Raw genomic sequence first — 19,923 nt, 5'->3', positions numbered from 1 at the left:
CGAACATTTTTAATTTTAAACTTCGGCTTTTAGTCAATCTAACTTTTATTTTAATTAAAATATATTTTGAAATTTTAAAATCAGCTTTTGTTTAATAACAATTTTTTTTTTCATTAAGGGTGTTTTAGGGGTTAACTTAAATTAAGACTGCTTATACCTTATAAACGATAAAGAAGTGCAAATATTTCATTCTGTATCTACGCACATTTTTTCAATAAATATTTTAAGTAAGATTTGTACATCTTAGTCAATTTATTTAATATCTTTCTTTAGCAAAACATATATATTTTCAAATTTATAAATTGATTTAAATCAATATGCGTATGAAGTCTTGATAGAAATCTGACTTTCTGTGCCTTAAAGTAAATGAAATTCAAAAATACTATATCGCGATACATCGCTATATCGCGATGCAAAACTGACGATATATCACGATATATAATTTCTAATATCGCCCAGTCCTAGTGTCTAATATAATCAAGAAAATAGTGTTTTGTCAGAAACTAGTTCTTTTATCATGATCATGTAAAGTCTATGAAAATTATTTTGCATTTTGTTAATGTATATAGTGTTAAAAAAGTACTTAAAAGGTGCTTATAATATTTTAAATGAATTAGGAAAGAGATATGTTTCATAAAAAGTTGCACCAGTAATTCTGATAGAAATTTTTCCAATCAAAATATAATTATCGAATTTAAGAATGATGAATTCTGTGTCTCTGATAACTGGTCTCAATATTTATAACAGTTCTTTCTTGAATATTATGATGTAGCATATGTTATTCATTTTCAGCTTATGCATACACTAAAAACACTTTCATAACTAGACTATTGTAAATAAAACAATAAAAAAATTGCCCTCTTAAATATATTCAAAATAACTAGTGGACTTTTGGTTCAGTCCTAGGTGCAAATGAACTTTATTTATTCTGTTAGGATCCATAGTCAAAAATAAAGAAGGGGGAACTGCTGTGTTATGTACAGTGTACAAAAAAAATGGAACATCTTAATAGCTTTTGATCTAATGATTGAATTATCACATACTGAGATTCAACCTCAATGGGTCGAGGATCCATTTTCAAATATACTAATTAATTTATGCAAACCATATTTTTAGTTCTGAAAAGCGTAAAAAAAAATGTACTTTCTCCAATTAAATTTCTTTCTCTCAAATTTAAATACTTGACCCTCAAAATAAGGTGGTATATAGAATATATGATCCCATTAATTTAGTTTTAATAAAGAAAGAAGTTATAAGTTTCAGACCTTTATTTGAATATTAAATTTTACTTTTTACCTGTTTTGCCACATCAAATATACTTTTACAATTATTTAGCATTTCTCTTTATTTAATTTAGAAATGGTTCAAAGAATTTTAAATTATAAGATACACAAATTTTTACTTTGACTTAAGCTATGTTATTTAAAAATGGCAAAATCGAAATTCGGAACATATATGACAAATAGCTCTTAAAATTTAAAAATGCGATTTCTGATAAAATTCATACTGAGATATGATTTTTCTCAAATTTTGTGTTTCATCATTTGAAATTACTTGGTTAAAAATGAGGTAAAGATTTGTATACCTTGCAATTAAATTTTATTGTGCATGAGATTTTCTTTCTAAAAACCAGTTTTACAATTGCGTGCAAAAATTTTTTTGATTAGCTCAAATAGTTTTAGAGGTATTACAAAAGGTAAAAGTTCATTAAGGGGCTATTTTTGACTGCGCTCTTGACTTAACTATTGGGATTATGTATTCCAAATCATGGTGAATCCCTTATACTTAAAGTCAAAAATAAAATCCCTCAAAAAAAAGGTTTGTTTATTCAAAGAAAATATGTTTTTGTGTCATATTTTGAAATACCATCTATACAATTCAAATGATGTACTTAAAGTAAGACCCTCATTAAAACTGCTTTTTATGAAAAGAATCTGGTTGCTAGATGATAAGTTACTAAAATGTTCTGTTTATCATTTTGCTCATTGTGCAATATTTTCATCCTTTTATTAACTATATTTTTGGTTCTTAAGTTATTTGTAACACAGCTTTTAACAAATTAATCAGTCATTGACAAAATTAATCAGAATATTGAGGGCTGTCTATGTAATATACAATTCATTAATGTATCATCATGGTGCATAGCATTTGGTTAGCTTAAAGGTGCTTATTTTCTTTTTTAAAAGCCCTTAAAGGTACTTTTTTTCATTGGAAGTTTTTAAATGGGGCATTTGAAAATTAGATTTTTTTTCTTTACCATGCTGATTTTCCCCACGTATTACGCCACAAATTCACTTTGTTCAACGTTTTCACAATTCATTCAACCACAATCTATTTCAGTGAACCACCGTACATAGCGTATGAAGGCGCCAATCATTTTACTTATTTGGTGTTACTTACGTGTCCGCATGTGCATCTACTGAGCTGGGTTTGGTGCGATTATTTCACTCTCATGTGCAACTCTGCTGCATTTTACAAGATATTCTCAATTTCTGGCTTCATTTTCCACCCTCTGATATCGAACCGAAAATTCTCTTGATCATTTTGTAATGGCTAATATAGTCGGGAAAAGAGCTCTTTGTCAGAAACTAGTTATTTTATCCGGATCATGTAGTCTTTGAAAATTATTTTGCATTTTGCTGAAGTATATAGTACTTAAAAAAATTTTTAAGTGCTTAAAAAGTACTTAAAAGGTTCTTATTTTTTTTGAAACATATGACTACGCACCATGACTATGCATAGTGTTGATGCACAAATTATTTGTTTTTGATTCATATTAACAACTTTGTAAACTGTTCACAGAAGTGTATATTAAGTTGTATGTATTTCTAGAAAGTTTTCTTTTGATGATATTGATTTGAGAATAATTCTTAGGGACACCCCTCAAAAGATGTGCATAACAGAAGAAAAAATGGCGGCTCGTTTTCGAGACATGCACATCAGCAATCAATTCATCATTCCATCTGAAAGCAGCACTTATGAATCTGGCAATAGCTCATCCTCTGCAAGCGCTCCTGTAAATAAATCCCCAAGTAATCTGCAGCAGTTAGAAATTATGTAAGTATGTCTAGTGCTCAGTTTGAATTTCAGGATTGATTAGTACAATTTTCCTTATCTATCGTCTATAGATGAGATTTTTCGCATCTATATCATCTGTTTTAAGCTTATATCTAACATATACCAGAGATGATTGTGCTCCGGAAAAAATCCAGATTTTCTGCTAACAGAGATCCGAAAATTTCCGTGTCTCGTCCTGGATTTTTCCACGATCCAAAATTTCCGGTCCCGGAAAGGTCCAGAAGTTTCAAGAAATCATCTATCCCATTTATGTATAAAAATTTTGGTATATTTTATTTAAAAATATTAGAACTAGAATTTATACTTAACATCTCGTTCATATGTGATATTTTTTCTGGTAGAATAATAAATGTCATTAGAGATAAAAGTAAACTTGTACATAATTATTCATTTAAATTATGCGGCATATAATATTTTTAGAATTTCATGATGTGAAAATATCATTGATTTAAATTTATTAAGTTGAAATGAGTCATTAATGATTTTACTCAAGAAATTTTCAGGATTTTTGAGTTGCGCTCACAATCACCCCTGCTATATAACAAAACATTTTTTTTTTATTGTGTGCTTTGATTATATCTTTATTAAGAAATGTATGACATTTGTTATAATTCATTGTAATAGAAAATTACGAGAGTAATTCTTCGTGATGAAATTAAATTTTATTCAAAACAATGTTTAAAATCAAAAATACTAAAAGAAATTTGAAAACCTATATGTGTTTCAGTGTCAATGGTACACTTTCATCAGTTGGATGAAAAACAAGAGTAAAAAAAGTAAAAGAGAGATAAATATATAGTTGAAAGAATTTAATTTTATAATTTTCTATCATTTTGTCGTTTAACTATATGTTTATTTTTTTCAGTATGACATAGCCACTGTCAAATTAAATCATCTCTGTTTTTACCATTCATGCCAATTATCCTACTAATAAAGGTGTCCCATCTTGACACTGAAACAAGTATAAGTTTTAAGGAGATTTCATAGTAGTGTGTTTTTGAACGCAAAAATATTACACCCCTAAGGGCCATCTAATAAATGATGTCACACTTATTTCTAAATAATCCCCCTCCTCCCTTGTTGTTTCCAATCCCAGTTGGGATAGTGGAGCTATACCAGATCCATGAGGCCGTGAGTCTTCAAAAAATCCAGGAAAAGGAGAGGTCTCAAGAACCTCTTCCATTGTGAAAACCAGGCAATCAAGTAGGTGGTGAGGACTAGCCTCGCTGGAGTTGCACTTTTTACAAGATGGAAAAAGTTTAATTTGTCCACTGAAAGTGAGGCTCTTAGTATGCCCACTGACAACCCCTCCTCTCTTTCACCTCTAAGTGTCACACTTTACCGTACTCTTACTCCTCCACTATGTGTCGTATGTCCTGCTGTATTGCATACACATACTTGCTTACTGTTCAGAAACAAATCGCATGCTATATTTCAAATTTTATTTCATTCCTTTATGTGTTTTAATGACATTTATGATCATACCAATATTTATGATTGAATATATATATTTATTTTACTGCAAATGATATAAAATATTTTACCGGCTGACATTATTAAACGACAAGGAATAAAATGGGCAGGCCACGCTATAAAAAGGGACAAAGACTGTCCCACAAAACAAAAAGAGTAACACCTTTTGGTCTTAACTGGAAAACACTAGCAGGAAGAAGGTTATCCTGGAAATAGACTTTTTGAGCAGGCCAAGGCCCACCCTGGGCCGTTGATGATAATTATGATTTTTAATGTTCTTATTTTAAGAAAAATATGTATCACACTCCTTGTTACTCCTTATCACAAGTAAGAAATAATAAGTAGTGATTAGGGTTTTATATATGCTTATAGCTGTGTTGCCTTAGAGGGAAAAAGAAAGTTAAATTACTAATGTTATTCAGCTACGGTCCATTTTTAATTAGGGAATGGGGTAAAACAAACAAATATAAAAAACATATTTTATTAATTGTTATTTATTGACTAATTTTCTTAGTGTTATTTCATGAGAAACTTTTAAAATGACTTATATGTTTTCTTGAGGATAAGTTAGTGGTAATTTATTTTTATTTCACTCAATTCAAAATAAAAACTATGAATAGATGAAGGAAAAAAATTAACATTTTTCAACTTAAAGAAGTTGTCCATTTGTCAAATATAATCTTCAAACACATAACATAATCTTCAAATTTTATGGAAGAGTTTAAAAGTTATTGATTATATGGATGCTTTTAACAAGTATTTAAAAAATACCTAAAGTCCTCTATCCTCACCATCATGGGTTTTTAATTAAAAGTTTGCTTTCTATTTTCTTGATTTTTTTTATTTATTATTTAACGAACTCTCTTAAGGATAGAATGTTATTAGACAGCACAATGCTTTTAAAAAAAAGGTGAAAAATATAGGAACCACTTTATTAGATTAAATGAAATAATGATGCTGGATGATTTTTAGAATTTCAATGGATTTTTTTTCCTTAAAATTTTCAAGCAAATAAGTACTGTGATTTGTTGCTTTGTATAAGTCATTTAAAACTACACATCACAAATTTTTAGATTTTTGTTAAATTTTATTCAATTACAGATCAAACTGTTGAAAACTGATTTGAATGATTCTGAAAAATTGTTTTAACATTAATTTGCTCAAAAACAAAGATGTTTGTCAAATTTGTATACTATTTCACTACCTTTCAAAACCTGCTGAACGCAAAATTGTAGTAGCATAATTTAGTCAGAAAAAATTGTTGAAGAATCTAATATGGCACACACTTTCTATCACAAATTCTGATTGGTTGGTTAATAGCCATGTATTTTAGATGCATCAAAAGATATTACTAAGTAGAGTAAATATCCATCTTCATTTTACTTGTCATGATTAAATAAAGAGGATTAAAAGCATTATAAAAATTTTAGCTTTATTTGCAACATAATAACTATTTAAACAGTGCTTGTTGAAATAGTGGTTTGTGTTTAATATTTGAAGTGGCAATTTTTTTACTTTATTCCAAGTGTACAGGTATATTCTGCATAATTATTTATAGTTGTTAAAATCTCCATTTCTCTTATTTTACACTCCCTCTTATTTCAAATAAATCTTTGTTAAAATACACAAATAGATGATTTTTATTTGTTTTAAGTTCATTAAAATTTAAGTTAATTAAATGTATCAAGTATTAATATATCTAATTGTATAAACCAATGATTACATATGGAGTTTGTACTTTTAACTAAAATTAACTAAAATAAACTTTTGGACACTTATAGACAGTTTAGGACCTCAGAACCCATTGATCCAACTAAAACCAGATTATGATGTCCAAAGTCCTAACCTTGGATTTATTTCCCTGAGGCAGAATTTTTCCAATCTATCTGCAACAACACTCTCTAGCACTAATATTTTTTCTGCGTGATACTTTTAACAATAACAAACATGTATGTTACTAATTCTAAATAACAAAAGCGCTGTGTTAACAAAACAAAAAACATTATTTTTTTTAATTGAACATGTAATAATTTTTTATTCTAATATTATGGGTGTTATTCTTGGAATGCACAATTTATTTCGTTCTTTGCAAAATAATCATTACAACAAAAAATATAATTAAAAGTCATGAAATCCATAGTACTATTTGCACGAAATCACGCAAATCAGACTCCTCAAATGCATGTTTCGTTTCGAGATTAGGTTATTGTAGTGAAAAATATTGGATTTAAAAACTATGGACAAATAAATAGCAATAACTGCCAAAAATTTGATAGCCTTCAAAAGTAAATACTCCATACTGTTTGAAATATATCGGGATATTTAAAATCCTTGGGAAAATCAATATCATTAATTGCAGAAAATTAATCGAAACATTGCATTGATTTACGATACTATCGGCGAAAATTTAGCATATCAAAGAGTGATTATCTAAATACATGACTCGAATATTACGTGTAATGTTTTGTAGAAAAGAAAAGTTTTTTTTTTTTAAACTTTTAAAGAGAAAAATTTTTCTGCAAGAACTATGTAACGTTCTGCGACAAGTCGCTGCCATTCAACCATGGGGTTTTATATTATATATAAATGCAGTACTATTTTTATATGGTGACTGCAGAATGTAAAACTATATGAGGAAAGTAACTTTAATTATGATAGAGGGTGACGGTTATGTGTAAATCATTATGCTTATGGGCAGTTTCAAAGGGTGAATAAATATTTAAAATGTTAAAACAATCTAAAAAGGTGTGTTTATTGAGATGAGCTAACAAAATTAATTCAGAAAAATATGTCTTAGATGTACCAGTTGTTGTTTTGCATTAATTTTGCACAGTTTATTTGATATTAATTGGATTTTGTTTGTTTTTTCTCTTAACACAGGCTACAAGATGCTGGTTCCAGTGACACCACTTCCAAATCCTTGATTCTTGCACCTGAACTTAAGAAGCTGGTTGAACCTGAGAAAATATTGAGTACTTTTTTAAATAAAATGTAAGAATGTACTACATGTTGATGAGCTTTTACTTTTATTGCAAAACTATATTCACAGTTGGCCAGTTTTTTAAGCGCTTCTCATGTTTGGTCATTAATTTTTCCTTTATTGTTTTTCTTTGATTTATAAATTCAATTTATCCACATTGCGTAAATGCAGATCCTATACGGGATAAAACTCAGTTTGCAAAAATTGGAGTTGAAGGAGTGCTCTCGACAGTCACCAAACAGCTGTGCGCTGATTTTTTTTTTTTTTCGGTATAGTATCATTCACTAAGTTTAGTATGGATGTGACTCTTCATAGTTTTAATGAACAGAGAAGAAGAAAGAAATCGGGAATATCATTATTAAAAATTTTTAAGGTTAACTCCAAGTTATAACTGATGAAGTATCTAATGAAGCTCCCATAATAACTTTCAGTTGTTTTCCTAATTTCCTTTTATTGAATTCTCATTAAATCAGAAAAAATTAGATATCATGTGCATGAAATCAGATATTTATGTAAATTTATATAGATAGATATTATTTAGAGTTTAAAACAAGCACCATAATTCCCCTTTAATTGTAAATTTTTTTTCCTCCAGATCAATTGCAAATATATTTATTTTAGTACTAACAAATTTTTGATTAGTTTAAAATTTTAAAAATATTAATTAGTTTAATATAATTTTTGTTCTCCTACCATATTTTGAACTGCAATTGCCATGTGTCTGGCAATTGCCATGTGCCACATAAGATCGGCTTTTACGTATCCACAGTGCCATCGGTCAAAAAAAATTCAAATCATCTTTGGTTGAAAGTTTTATGCACTGCCATATAAATTTGCTGCAAGACTTGTTATCTACCCCCCTTTAAACCTTTACTGTTTTCTTATTAACTGGCGTGAGTAGAACTGCTAGTCTAGCGACGCTCTGTCATTAACCAACCTCAACTCGAATGCTGAGTTGGCTAGTGCGCATCTTGAAGCGCATTTCCTGCTAGTTCTTTTCCTGCTGTACAATACATTGTGCGTACCGTTTTTAAAACGTGCTTACTTTCGATTTTCTTTTTTTAAAAGCCCTTAAAGGTGCTTTTTTCTATGGGTGTTTTTAAAAAGTGCTTAATTTTCCCTTTTCAAAAATGTCAATCATTTTACATGTTTGATAAAATATATCGGATTCCACATCTGCGTCTACTGAGCTGGGTCTGGTGAGATTCTAGCACTCTCATGTGCAACGCTGCTGCATTTTGCAAGGTATTCTCAATTTCAAACACCATTTTCCACACTCTGAAATCGAACTGAAAAATCTCTCGATCTTTTTATGGTAGCTAATATAATCAAGAAAAATGTTCTTTGATAGAGCTTAGATTCTTAGATTGTGCTCCGGAAAAAATTAAGCTTATATTCACGATTAATATTAATTTTTTTTTATCAGTAAATAGTTATTATAATCATAAACTCAAGAAAGAAAGACATATTTGTAAATTTTAATTACTTCTCCAGGTCATTATAGGTATGTGTAAATGGTATAGGAATGTGTAAAATTTTAAATATATTTTAAGTAAACCAAGAAATATTGAGAAGAAGGAGAAAAAACCTTGCTTAAATATTTTTCAATTTAAGCTGGGTTTTTTTTTTTTGAACTTAAGAAATTTTCCGGAATTTTGACTTGGGCTCACAATCACCCCTAAACTAGTTATTTTATCATGATCAAGAAAAGTCTTTGAAAATTATTTTGCATTTTATTAATATATATATAGTTCATAAAAATATTTTTTGAGTGCTTACAAAGTACTTAAAACTTATTTTTTGTTGAAAGGGGCTACGCACCCTGTTTTATGTATTCCGTTTTCAGGAACATTTTGTTACTCAAAGTATCTAAAAAGCCAGCTTTGGAGAAATTATAGGTACTGCTCTAAGAGTTCACCTCACCAAATGCAATAAAATAGTAAATTCAGCGAAACAAATTATCTTTCAACGAAAGTATTGATATAGAATTTTTTTGCACAGTTTTTTTACTGCACAAATAATTCTAATAAATTTTACAAGGTATTCAGCGAGAATTACTGTAATCGAATAAAAAAATTTCTCTTTCTTTTTTTTGCTGAATGATTCCAATTGCAACAGTAAGAAATAAACAAAATTCTTTCATTAAAAAAATAAAAGACTGAAATATATTTAAAATGAAGTATAATAATTTAAAAGATAGTCAGAATTTTAAAAAAACATCAAATATTGCTTCAGATTTATCCTTATTAGTGTTCTAGTCTTGAAAAGTTATCAAAAATCAAACCCAATCTATTCTTATTTCTTTTCCTCAAATGACTTAATTTGAATTTTTATTTTATTAAATAGTTCAATTTAAGGTAAATTTAAATTTTAGTTTGAAGTTTTCTGTGTTAAATTGTTAAGATTTGCCTTTGACAATGACTTTTGAATTATGGCTAGTAGTTTTGATATGTGACTAATGCAGGATTCATAGTGTTTTTAAAAAGTGCTTAAAGGTGTTTATTTTTTATTTAAGTTTTTTTTAAAGCTCTATTAGGGTTTTGTAGAAATGACTTAAATTTCTGTCTTTTAAGAAGAGATTTTTCTTTGTCATGACGATTGTCGTTCTAAATTACAAAAAATGCATGATTTTCACTATTTTCTCGGTAAAATTTATCTGAAACTAGTTATTTTATCTTGATTATGTAAAGTTTTTGAAAATGTTCTTGAATTTTATTGATCTTGTATTTATAAATTAAGAACTTCAAACGGCAGAAAAAATAATTGTTATTTCTGCACTGATCCTAATTGAGATTTTTTGAGAAAGTGATTGAAAATATTTTTTGAATGCTTTAAAAATACTTGATAGGTGCTTCTTTTTTGTCGAAAAATCTGGCTATCTCTGAATTGGATGATCTTACCAGAACGTTTTGCAACCAATAAATATCTCAGTTGTGACCTGAATTTTTATCTTGCTATAAAATGGTTAAAACAAAAATAATTAATTCTATGTCTTTTATTAATATTTTTTTAAAAAATACCTTAGTATAATTAATTAAATAGGGAATATATTTAAAATAATATGGAATAATGTTTTTTGGTTAAATGTTCAAATAATGATTCTATATTTACTTGGTGTAATATGTTTGTTAGTTATAATGTAACCTGTGTAAATTGCAGTAATTTATAAGTATCAAACATAATCTCTGTTTTTTAAATCACCCCTCTATTTTAAAATTTACTCCTCAAAAAATAATAGGTGAGAGAAATGACTCTCTAAAAAAATTTCTTGAGACAACACTGCAATTGAAATTATATTATCACGATATTTAATGTTTCAGAGAGAAACCTTCAATGGCATTGGTGGTGTGGCAACCTCCTAACAACAAACTGACAGAGAAACATAATGATATTCCAAAAGGAGAAGCATCTGACATAAAGCATAACAACAATAATCTCACACCCCAACAGCTTAGCATGATGTGGTAAGAAACTATTTTCCTTTCCTCTCTTTAAAAAAGTATGAGTTTTCTATCTTTTTTCTCCAGATGGCCACATCCCTTGTGACAGAATTTTTTCTGGCTTTCTGCGACAAACTTCCTTATCACTAATATTTTGCCTTAAAATACTTTTAATTATAATAATTACTAATTTAAAGTCACAGAAACGTTGTGTTAACAGAAGAAATTATCGAATAAAAATGTTTGAAAAATTTTAATTGTCGCATTTTTTCAGCGGAAAAAATTCACTAATTATTTCTTCATCTAGCAAATAGAGCTCTTTGAAAAGGAGATACTCAAACAAGTGTATGTAAAATATGGTGCTCTTTAAAGAAATAAAATAATGAAAGAAAGGTCATCATTTCTAGAACGAACTATCTCTTTCACGATTTTTTATTCTTTTTATTTTATATTATTAAATTGAAATTCTAGGCTGATGCTGGTCATTAATGATTTTTTGTTTTTTTAATCTCAAATGAGAATAGCGAAATTAAGATTATTTCTTTTCTCTCTGATGCACAAGTAAGATATCTTTGAAAAAAAATTCTTCTGGAGAAAAAAAAAAACATTTTTTGAAAAGTTATGCAGAAAGAAAAACCAAAATTTTTACGTTTCCAACTGAAAATCTTTCTGCAAACACTGTGTAACGTTCTGCGACAATATCGCCTGTGTCACCGCAATTTTGCCACAGGGGGCACATCAAGAAATTTGGAAAATTATATTTACTGGAGACAACAGATAATTTTAGCCTACGTTTTGAAATTTCCTAACATGTTGATATTTTGTAAACAAAATTTAAATTTAGAATAGAATCAATTTTATGTTATGTGAAAGAGACGATGGTTTGATGCTTAATCGTCAGACGACTTAGCGAAAAAGTTAGCAACATTATAATGTTGCTAACTTTTACCTGTGCTTTTGTCGGCACAAGATATGAGTGCAGAAGCTAAAGAAGTCATACTGCCAAAAACAGTAAAACAGAATCCACAACCATTGCTAAAATAAGGAACCTTCTTTATTTTAAACTTACAAAAAATCTCTTACAAATGTGGAAAATTTATTGTCTGCTCAATAAAAAAACATGTGATTTCCTATTAAATAAATGTGTTAATTTATTTTTCTTTTGCTTTAAATACATAATTCTTTTCCCGGTAGCAAAATCATTTTTTCTGCTTCATACCTCTCTAATACTAATATCTTTCTGCTGGATACTTAAAAATAACAAATATACATGTTACTAATTTAAAGCGACAGAAGCGTTAACTTTAAAAAATAAATAAATCTGATCAAATAAAATAATTTTTTTAATTGAATATGTAATATTTTTTTTATTCTAATATTATGGGCGATATTCTCACATTTTGTAGGAAGATAACTCACTAATTATTTCCTTTTCGCATTTTGTAATTCATCATTAAAAAAAAATCATGAAATCTGTGGCAGTAACTAGAAAAAAGAGATTGACAACGAAATAACGCGAATCGGACTCTCTAAAAAGGGGTTACTAAATGCGTGTTTTCATTTCGAGACTCAGTTGTTGTAATAAATAACATTGTAACTAAACTTTTTTCATCATTATTCTTTATTTTTCATTATTCTCAAATGAGAATAGAAAAATCGTGAGCATTTTTTACCTCTTCGATGTGCAAGAAAGGCATCTTTTGAATATAATTCAAATGAAAAGATAAAATCTTTCTGCAAGAACTCTGTAAGACAATGTCTTCGCGATTCTGCCACGGGGTTTCTTTTCATTAAAAAATTTTTATACCTATTGTGAAATTTATTAATTTTCAAGTCTATTGCTTTATTATTTTTCGTACAGTTTTTATTTTATATTTTATGTCGATATGCTTAGAGTGCTTTCCCATATCTATTGTTCACTACAAATGATGCTATCATTTATATATTTAAGGTATTTTAATTGTATGCTTGTTTGAAATATGCACCAATATAAAAATTTGTACCTTTCATTTTTTCCTCTATTTCCTTTAGTCATCTTCGTTCACTAAACGTCGCTTATATTGAAATCTAAATTTTGAAATGATTTCTTTCATGTCAAAACTACAAATGAATTATTTATAGCTTTATATTGATTTCACTTCCAGCATACTCATTTGTGGGAAATAATATGAGTGCAATTTCTTTATTTGTTTAGATGTTAATTATTATATTCAGATGTTTCAATTGTTCATTGATATGTTTTCTATTAAACCTAGTTTCCAAATTTTTAAGTTTAAGGCTGTAAGTATTAATAAAGCTTGAACTCAGAAAAAATTTTCTCTTTTTGGTACATTGATATCCTAAACCCTTAATCTTCTCCATGTCTCAAAAGTTATATTTTTTGTTCAATATTTTTCATGTATTCCCCTTTTTGAAAAAAAATTGTAATTTCTTTATAAGAAGTAATATTGATAATTTCAAGGAATAAACTTCTTAAGTTTCCTCTTCAGTTTAGTCTGGTTTCCTTAATTTATCAACAAAAAAAAATCTTTTTTTGCCCGTTTCAAATTAGCTTGATTGATTTTACACTAAAAATACCAACACTTAATATACAGGGTTCATTGATTTAAATCAGCTTGATTTAAATCACGATTTAAATCATGATTAAAATCAAATGATTTTTTAAAAAAAATCATTGATTTAAATCAACTGATTTTTATATATATATTATATTGATTTTAAAAGTTAAAAAACAGTGCTTTAAATTATTGATACTTTTATTATTTTCTTTTCTTAGTTTTAAAATTTATTTTAAATAAATTGCTGCATTAATTAATTTTAGTTAACGAAATTACTTTCTTTCTTGGAGTGTGTTAAACACATTTAAAATTACATGTTTAAAAATCTTTTGATTCTTAACATTGAAAGTACAGATTAAAGTAAATATTTAATGCTGTCTTAATATAGACTTGCATAGCTGTAGAAAGTAAATAAACATGCTTTTTTTTCAAAAAGCAAATGTTAATTAAAATTCTACCTTTTGATTAAAAAAGCATGAAATTCAAATCTACATTATACAGTGAATTCGCGATAACTCGAATCTGATGGAACTGACGAAAAACTTCGACATATCGGAAGTTCGACTTACCGTTAGTTTCGGTTTGGACTTTCAAAATATTGTCGGATTATCTAATTAATGCTTATCAATTACAAATCTTCCAAATGCTAACAATATTTAAGATCATTTTTCTGACAGGACATTTACGATAAGACTGTTTAAGCACTTTATGATACCCTGGTCTATGGGCTGCAACTTTGCTGCTGTGTTTGGCGGGAGAAACTGCAAGTTTACTGCTTTCAAATTAGGTAGATCACTATGCGCTGTGCATTCATACATAAACAGTATCACTTTTCTTTTTTTAGCGAAGAATTTCCGATCTAATTTTCTTACACAGTCTTCAAATAAAACTGATGTCATCCAAAACTTTTTGTTAGACTTGTAATCCAAAGGATACGTTTTTACATTCTTGAAACATCGGGGATTTCGGTATTTTCCGATAACAAGTAAGGGCAATTTCTCTGTCCGAGACGCATTTCCTTCAACTAGGACAGTCAAACGTTTCTTGCTCATTTTACCCCCTGAGCAGTTATTATCCTTAAACATCATAGTCTTATTTGAAAGACATTTAAAAAATAAACCCATTTCATCAATATTGAAAGCATCATTTTAACTGTATGCTTGAAGTAAATTTGGTAACGTTTCATTTAACCACTGTTCACATACTTCAAGAGGGACAGCTTTAGCTTCTCCATGAAGAGTGCGAAAGACATTGTGTGTGTTTGTTGCAAAGGAAGGGGCAAGATATCAGCTCCTAGATTTTTTTTTTCTTGCTTTAAAAGATCCAAAAAAAATCGAGTTAAAGGGAGTAAAATTCGAGTAATCGAGAATAATTAACATGAAATTGAAAATAAAAGGGTCGGGCCCTCATAAAAATATCGAGTTATAGTAATATTCGAGTTAACGAACTTCGAGTTATAGCGAATTGACTGTAGTTTATTGATGGAAATTTCTATATTTCTAAAGCTTGAGGTTATATTTAAAAAAAATTACCTTAATATGCCAAAAATAGAAAGAAAAAAAAAAGCTGAGTTCAGATATTTTTTTCCTGATATAGTGTCATTCTTCCCTATCAAAGTCTATTTGAAGCAGTAGGGTTATTAACTGGTTTTTATTTTTCTTCTCATAATATGTTTATGGTATCTTTGAAATTATCAGATTTTCTTTTGTGAAAAAAAATTCCAATGAGTACATAGATTTTTTTTAAAATGTTTTTTTAGCTTAACATATGTATTTTGATAAAGGATTAAAAATGAATATTTTAACATAAAAATATATAGATTGAATATTTAATTTTTGATGAATAACTACATTTATAAACACAATCTGTTGCATTTATTTTGCTATTTTATAAATCATGAGAAAAAAAAGAGATCACAATTTTAAATTAAAATTATGCTGTGCTAATTGAAACTTTGTGTTATTAGTTAAAGTAGTATTCATTAAATTATCTATTTTATCTTGTCTTTTAATTTCAATCATGCCTTTGTATCAAAATGGTCGCTATGCATTATAATGAAAAATTATTTTAGTAAGTTAGAGCTTCTAAAATATTGTTATAATATAGTTTTAATATTAATTTAATTTTGATTAAACATTTATAAAGTTTTTTTGATCCTAAATTAAAGTTCTTATAGTGTATTTAAATAAAAATCAAAAAAATCTGATTTAAATCAAAAAAATCCGATTTAAATCAAAATAATCCGATTTTTTTGATTTTTTCTAAAAAAATCAAAAAAATCACGAACCCTGTTAATCTATACCTATTTCTACCAAAGCCGGTCAAATGACCGGACATTATGTTTCTTGATTGAATGTATGAAATATGGATGTTAGGAAGGTAATAAACTAAAAAAAAAAAAATTCTTATAATTAAACAGAATTGTATATTGCCAATTTTTTATGTATTACAAACTCAAAGAATAAGAATTTTTAATTCATTGCTCAATGCATTTTTTACATATACAGGGTGTTTCCATTGTACATTTTCTGCAAACATATTTCGTCTAATTATTATTATTCCTATAATTTTTATAATTATAAGAATAGCTATTAGAATTATAATTATTCTTATAAATAATATTATTTCTTCTAAATACTTATGCTGTCTTCATTGTTTTGACGTTTTTCTGGGTAAAAACTAACAGTTACTTATAAATCAAGTAAAACTTTCAAAATAAAATATAAGCTACTTACCAAAACATTTACTTTTTGTCACTTTTTCTGGCACAAAAATGCCAATCTAAAATTTTATGTACTTTCTTGAAATTTGAATTTATTCTGATTGAACTAACGACACAACAGTCTTTGCAGAAATGTGCAATTATAATCGAATACAATAAGTTGACCACGCATTACATCCTAATTCCTGATCCGATAACCACATAAAGCAATAAATTGTTTTCCCGGTCAAATGACCGGTTGTGATAGAAATTAGGTATACGACAAGTATTATTCGAAACAAACACAATACGAAAAATAATAATAATAGAATATTAAATGTTTATAATTGTTAGAAAAAGTCATGAAGTCAAATGTGCAAAAGCAGTAAGTTGATGAGCGCATTTTCAATGCAAAATTTCTTAAACGGTCATTTGACGTGTTATGGTATGTTTAGTGTTAATTAAATAAAGTTTTAGGATCTATACTAGTATGCAAATCATAATTGTTTTATTGATTTTATTTCAGTCATCAATATTTGTCATCCCAAGAAACTTCAGATAAATTGTGTCAAATCTTTCCAGAAGATGAAATGGAGACATGAAGAATTTTACTTTTTATATTTGTATTTTTCACTGTATTTTCTCATTTTAAAATAAAAAATATTCATCCTATATGTTTCTTATTATTTGAATTAATTCTTATTTTATGCCTTTGCATCCCTGGGAAAACAGATTAATATAAACTTTTACTGTGCTTGTTCTCTTCCTGCCTTAAAATAGGCATTTCTTGCTCTTGAGGTGGGCTCAGTCATAAATGTAGAGAAAACAAAATATATCTCAAGAAACAGAGTCTTGAAATAGATTTGAAACAGTAAGGATCTCTTGGGATCAATTATTACCAGGGGTCTTTCCAGGCCAAATTTACTACAATTTAGCGGTACCCTCACAAATTCAACTTTAAAAAACAAAATACTTTTTCTTAAAATTTTATTTCTCTAGCCTGTAAGAAACGATAAATCCATATTTTTACCACTTTTTTGTGTTGATTTTTTAATATAAATTTTTATTTTCACAAATTATGTCTAAATTTTCACAAAATATGTACCTCTCAGAAAAACCTAAACAGACCCCTGACTACTATTGACAACAGAATGACTCCTGAAATAAAAACTGGCAATATCTGTCTATGGGTTGAGAATATTTATGAAATCTAGATTTCTTTCTAGAAGAACAAAGTTCTTAATCTACAAAACTCTTATCAGGCCAGTTTTGACATATGCTTCTGAAGCTTGGACAGTGACAAAACTGGAGGAAAATTGTACCGTAATATTTGAGAGAATGATTTTGCGGAGTATACTTTGAGGTGTAATTGAAACCAATAACTAGAGAAGGAGATATAACTTTGAACTGTACAAGATTTATAAACAACCTGATATTATAAAATACGTAAAAATGAATTGGATGGTCCACGTGATTCGAATGAGTGATGACAATGCAGTACAAAAAGATGCTGCTTTTTAAACCCTCTGGAACAAGGAAGCGTGGAAAGCTGCGATTGAGATGAGCTGACTCAGTGGAGTTTGATTATCTTGCATCTAATGAAAAGAATTGAAGATCAAAGAAAAATCAAATCATTATGGAGAAATATTCAGAGGAAGGCATTGGCTCACATTGAGCTGTCTGGCAAACTATGATGATGTTTCTATTGTTTAAATTTATACCCTTATTTATTTAACATTCTTTTCAATAAGCGTGAAACTGTAAAACAATTTCAGTTTCAGTAATGCTCCTTTTTTTCTAATTTAAATTAAATCTCATAATTTAAACAATTTTCTTGAAGTTAATGAAACTTTTTTTTCAATTTTAAAGAATGAATCATTGATTTCTAAAAAAAAAAATTTTTCATAATTGAAAAAATTCAGAATCTTGAAATATTTTCATATTATTCCTTCAACTCATTCCTTCAGCCTTTCATCCCTTCAGTGGGTCGATAAAATGAGTACCAAGCATGCTTGGGAACTAACACTGGGGGTTCCGCGTTCGGCTGACCACCTGACCGGAACATATGCTCCTGCACCCCAGAGCCCAAGGTCAAGAAAACTGAGATGGGCACAGTCGGCCTTGGCCCTCTTAATGGGCTGTCGCGCCACTGAGTTAGTTAGTTAGTTATTCCTTCAACTACTCATTTTTCAAATACAACCAGTTCTTTTCTAGAACTAATAAAAATGTTTATGCCATAATTGTATTAACGTTTCTAATTTAAAACACTCATTTTGAATATTACAATCACTGTGGAAAAAAATTTATTTTAATAAAATTTTACAAAATTCAGTATTTTATAAAATTTACTGTTTTAACAAATTTCTTAAACGATCAATCAAAGCAAAAAAATAATTTAAAGTATACAAATATTTCCAATTAGAATTCTGAAACAATTTTTCAAATAAAGTAAATCAGGTATTTTGAGTATATTTTACATATATCCCAACATTTTGCAATTAATATTCTCAAAACTTGCATGATATACAATCTAAATACTATACTCATAATACAAGATAAGTTCAATTTAATAAGAAATGCTCAATTAAAAATTTGTATCGTTTAATATTAAATAATACAAATTTAGTAACGACGCATTTTTAAATATTCTGGTACACAAAAATGAAATAGAGTTTTTTCTAAGCTAGAACTCCCGCCACAAAGTCTGAGGCCGTCTGGTGCTATGGAAACAAGAATGGCGCATTTTAAGGAGGGTGGCTTCACTCTAGAATTAACACAATAGACCGAAGAAATTCCCTTTCTCTCGCCTACCCCAAACAGGGACCCCGCACCCCTACTTGAAATAGTCATACCTCGTTACCATAGTCACAGCCACAAGTCCAGACGAATGCCTGGAGAAGTTCTTATTTTAGACAAACTATATGTCTCTCAGACATCCAGGGATGTCAGTAATGTATCTACCACTACAAAAATATAATTCCAATTCACTAGTATATAAGACATGTTAACTCAATTCTATGGTGGAGTACCTTTTTACAGGGCCGGATTACCCATTAGACCATGGCCTGGGGACTCCTTAAAAAAATTTTGGAAATAAATTTGAAGTAATTTAAGAAAAACAAGGATTTTTTAAAAAAAAATCAATTTCAAATATATATTAATAAAATACGATAATTTTTTTAGCTCTAATTTAACAAAATAAAGTAAAATTTAATTTATTATTATTTATTTTTATTTTAAGTTTGCTTTCTTAAATGAAAAGATGTATAAGCACTTTCATATTTCAATAAATAAAAAATATATGAGAAAAAAATTTAATCTAAGGGCCCCAAAAATTTGAATGGCCTAGGGCCCCGCTTGTGCTTAATCCGGCCCTGCCTTTTTATAGATGACATGGCCGATAACTACTCACTCCCCACATATCCCCTGGATAACTGTGGTAGGTCAGAGATATTTGTCAGACGTCTTTTGGATATGCAGCCGACATCAATATCCAAATATCTGATTGACATCACACACACTGGATTTCTTTTGGATATTTCATGGATATTATTCAGATGTCAGAGGGATATCTGATAGATATGGCAATATCAAAAGTTTGTACCCCTTAATGTTATTTTTACGTATTCGCTACGTCTCGAGAACTTTTTATACGGATTGAAAATTTTTTGATATTCGTGGCCACTTTAATTA

General features: G+C 28.4%; 1 protein-coding gene across 3 annotated transcripts in view; it reads left to right on the top strand.

The window, feature by feature from the left end:
* LOC107445760 (uncharacterized) overlaps nucleotides 1–16,902 on the top strand; it is a 32,253-nt gene extending 15,351 nt beyond the window's left edge. For all 3 annotated transcript variants that reach the window (XM_087158226.1, XM_087158228.1, XM_087158227.1), the window contains 4 exons: nucleotides 2,875–3,057; nucleotides 7,432–7,542; nucleotides 10,852–10,995; nucleotides 16,757–16,902. In XM_087158226.1, coding sequence (XP_087014352.1) covers nucleotides 2,875–3,057; nucleotides 7,432–7,542; nucleotides 10,852–10,995; nucleotides 16,757–16,832 — 514 coding nt within the window. In that variant the 3' untranslated portion in view covers nucleotides 16,833–16,902. The remainder of the gene's footprint in view (nucleotides 1–2,874; nucleotides 3,058–7,431; nucleotides 7,543–10,851; nucleotides 10,996–16,756) is intronic.
* The last annotated feature ends 3,021 nt before the right edge of the window (nucleotides 16,903–19,923 follow it).

The sequence above is a fragment of the Parasteatoda tepidariorum genome, chromosome 2 (genome assembly GCF_982258835.1).
Source record: "Parasteatoda tepidariorum strain Cologne lab strain chromosome 2, Ptep-v5.0, whole genome shotgun sequence".
Taxonomy (NCBI): Eukaryota; Metazoa; Arthropoda; class Arachnida; order Araneae; family Theridiidae; genus Parasteatoda; species Parasteatoda tepidariorum.
This window is presented reverse-complemented; position numbering and strand designations above follow the sequence as displayed.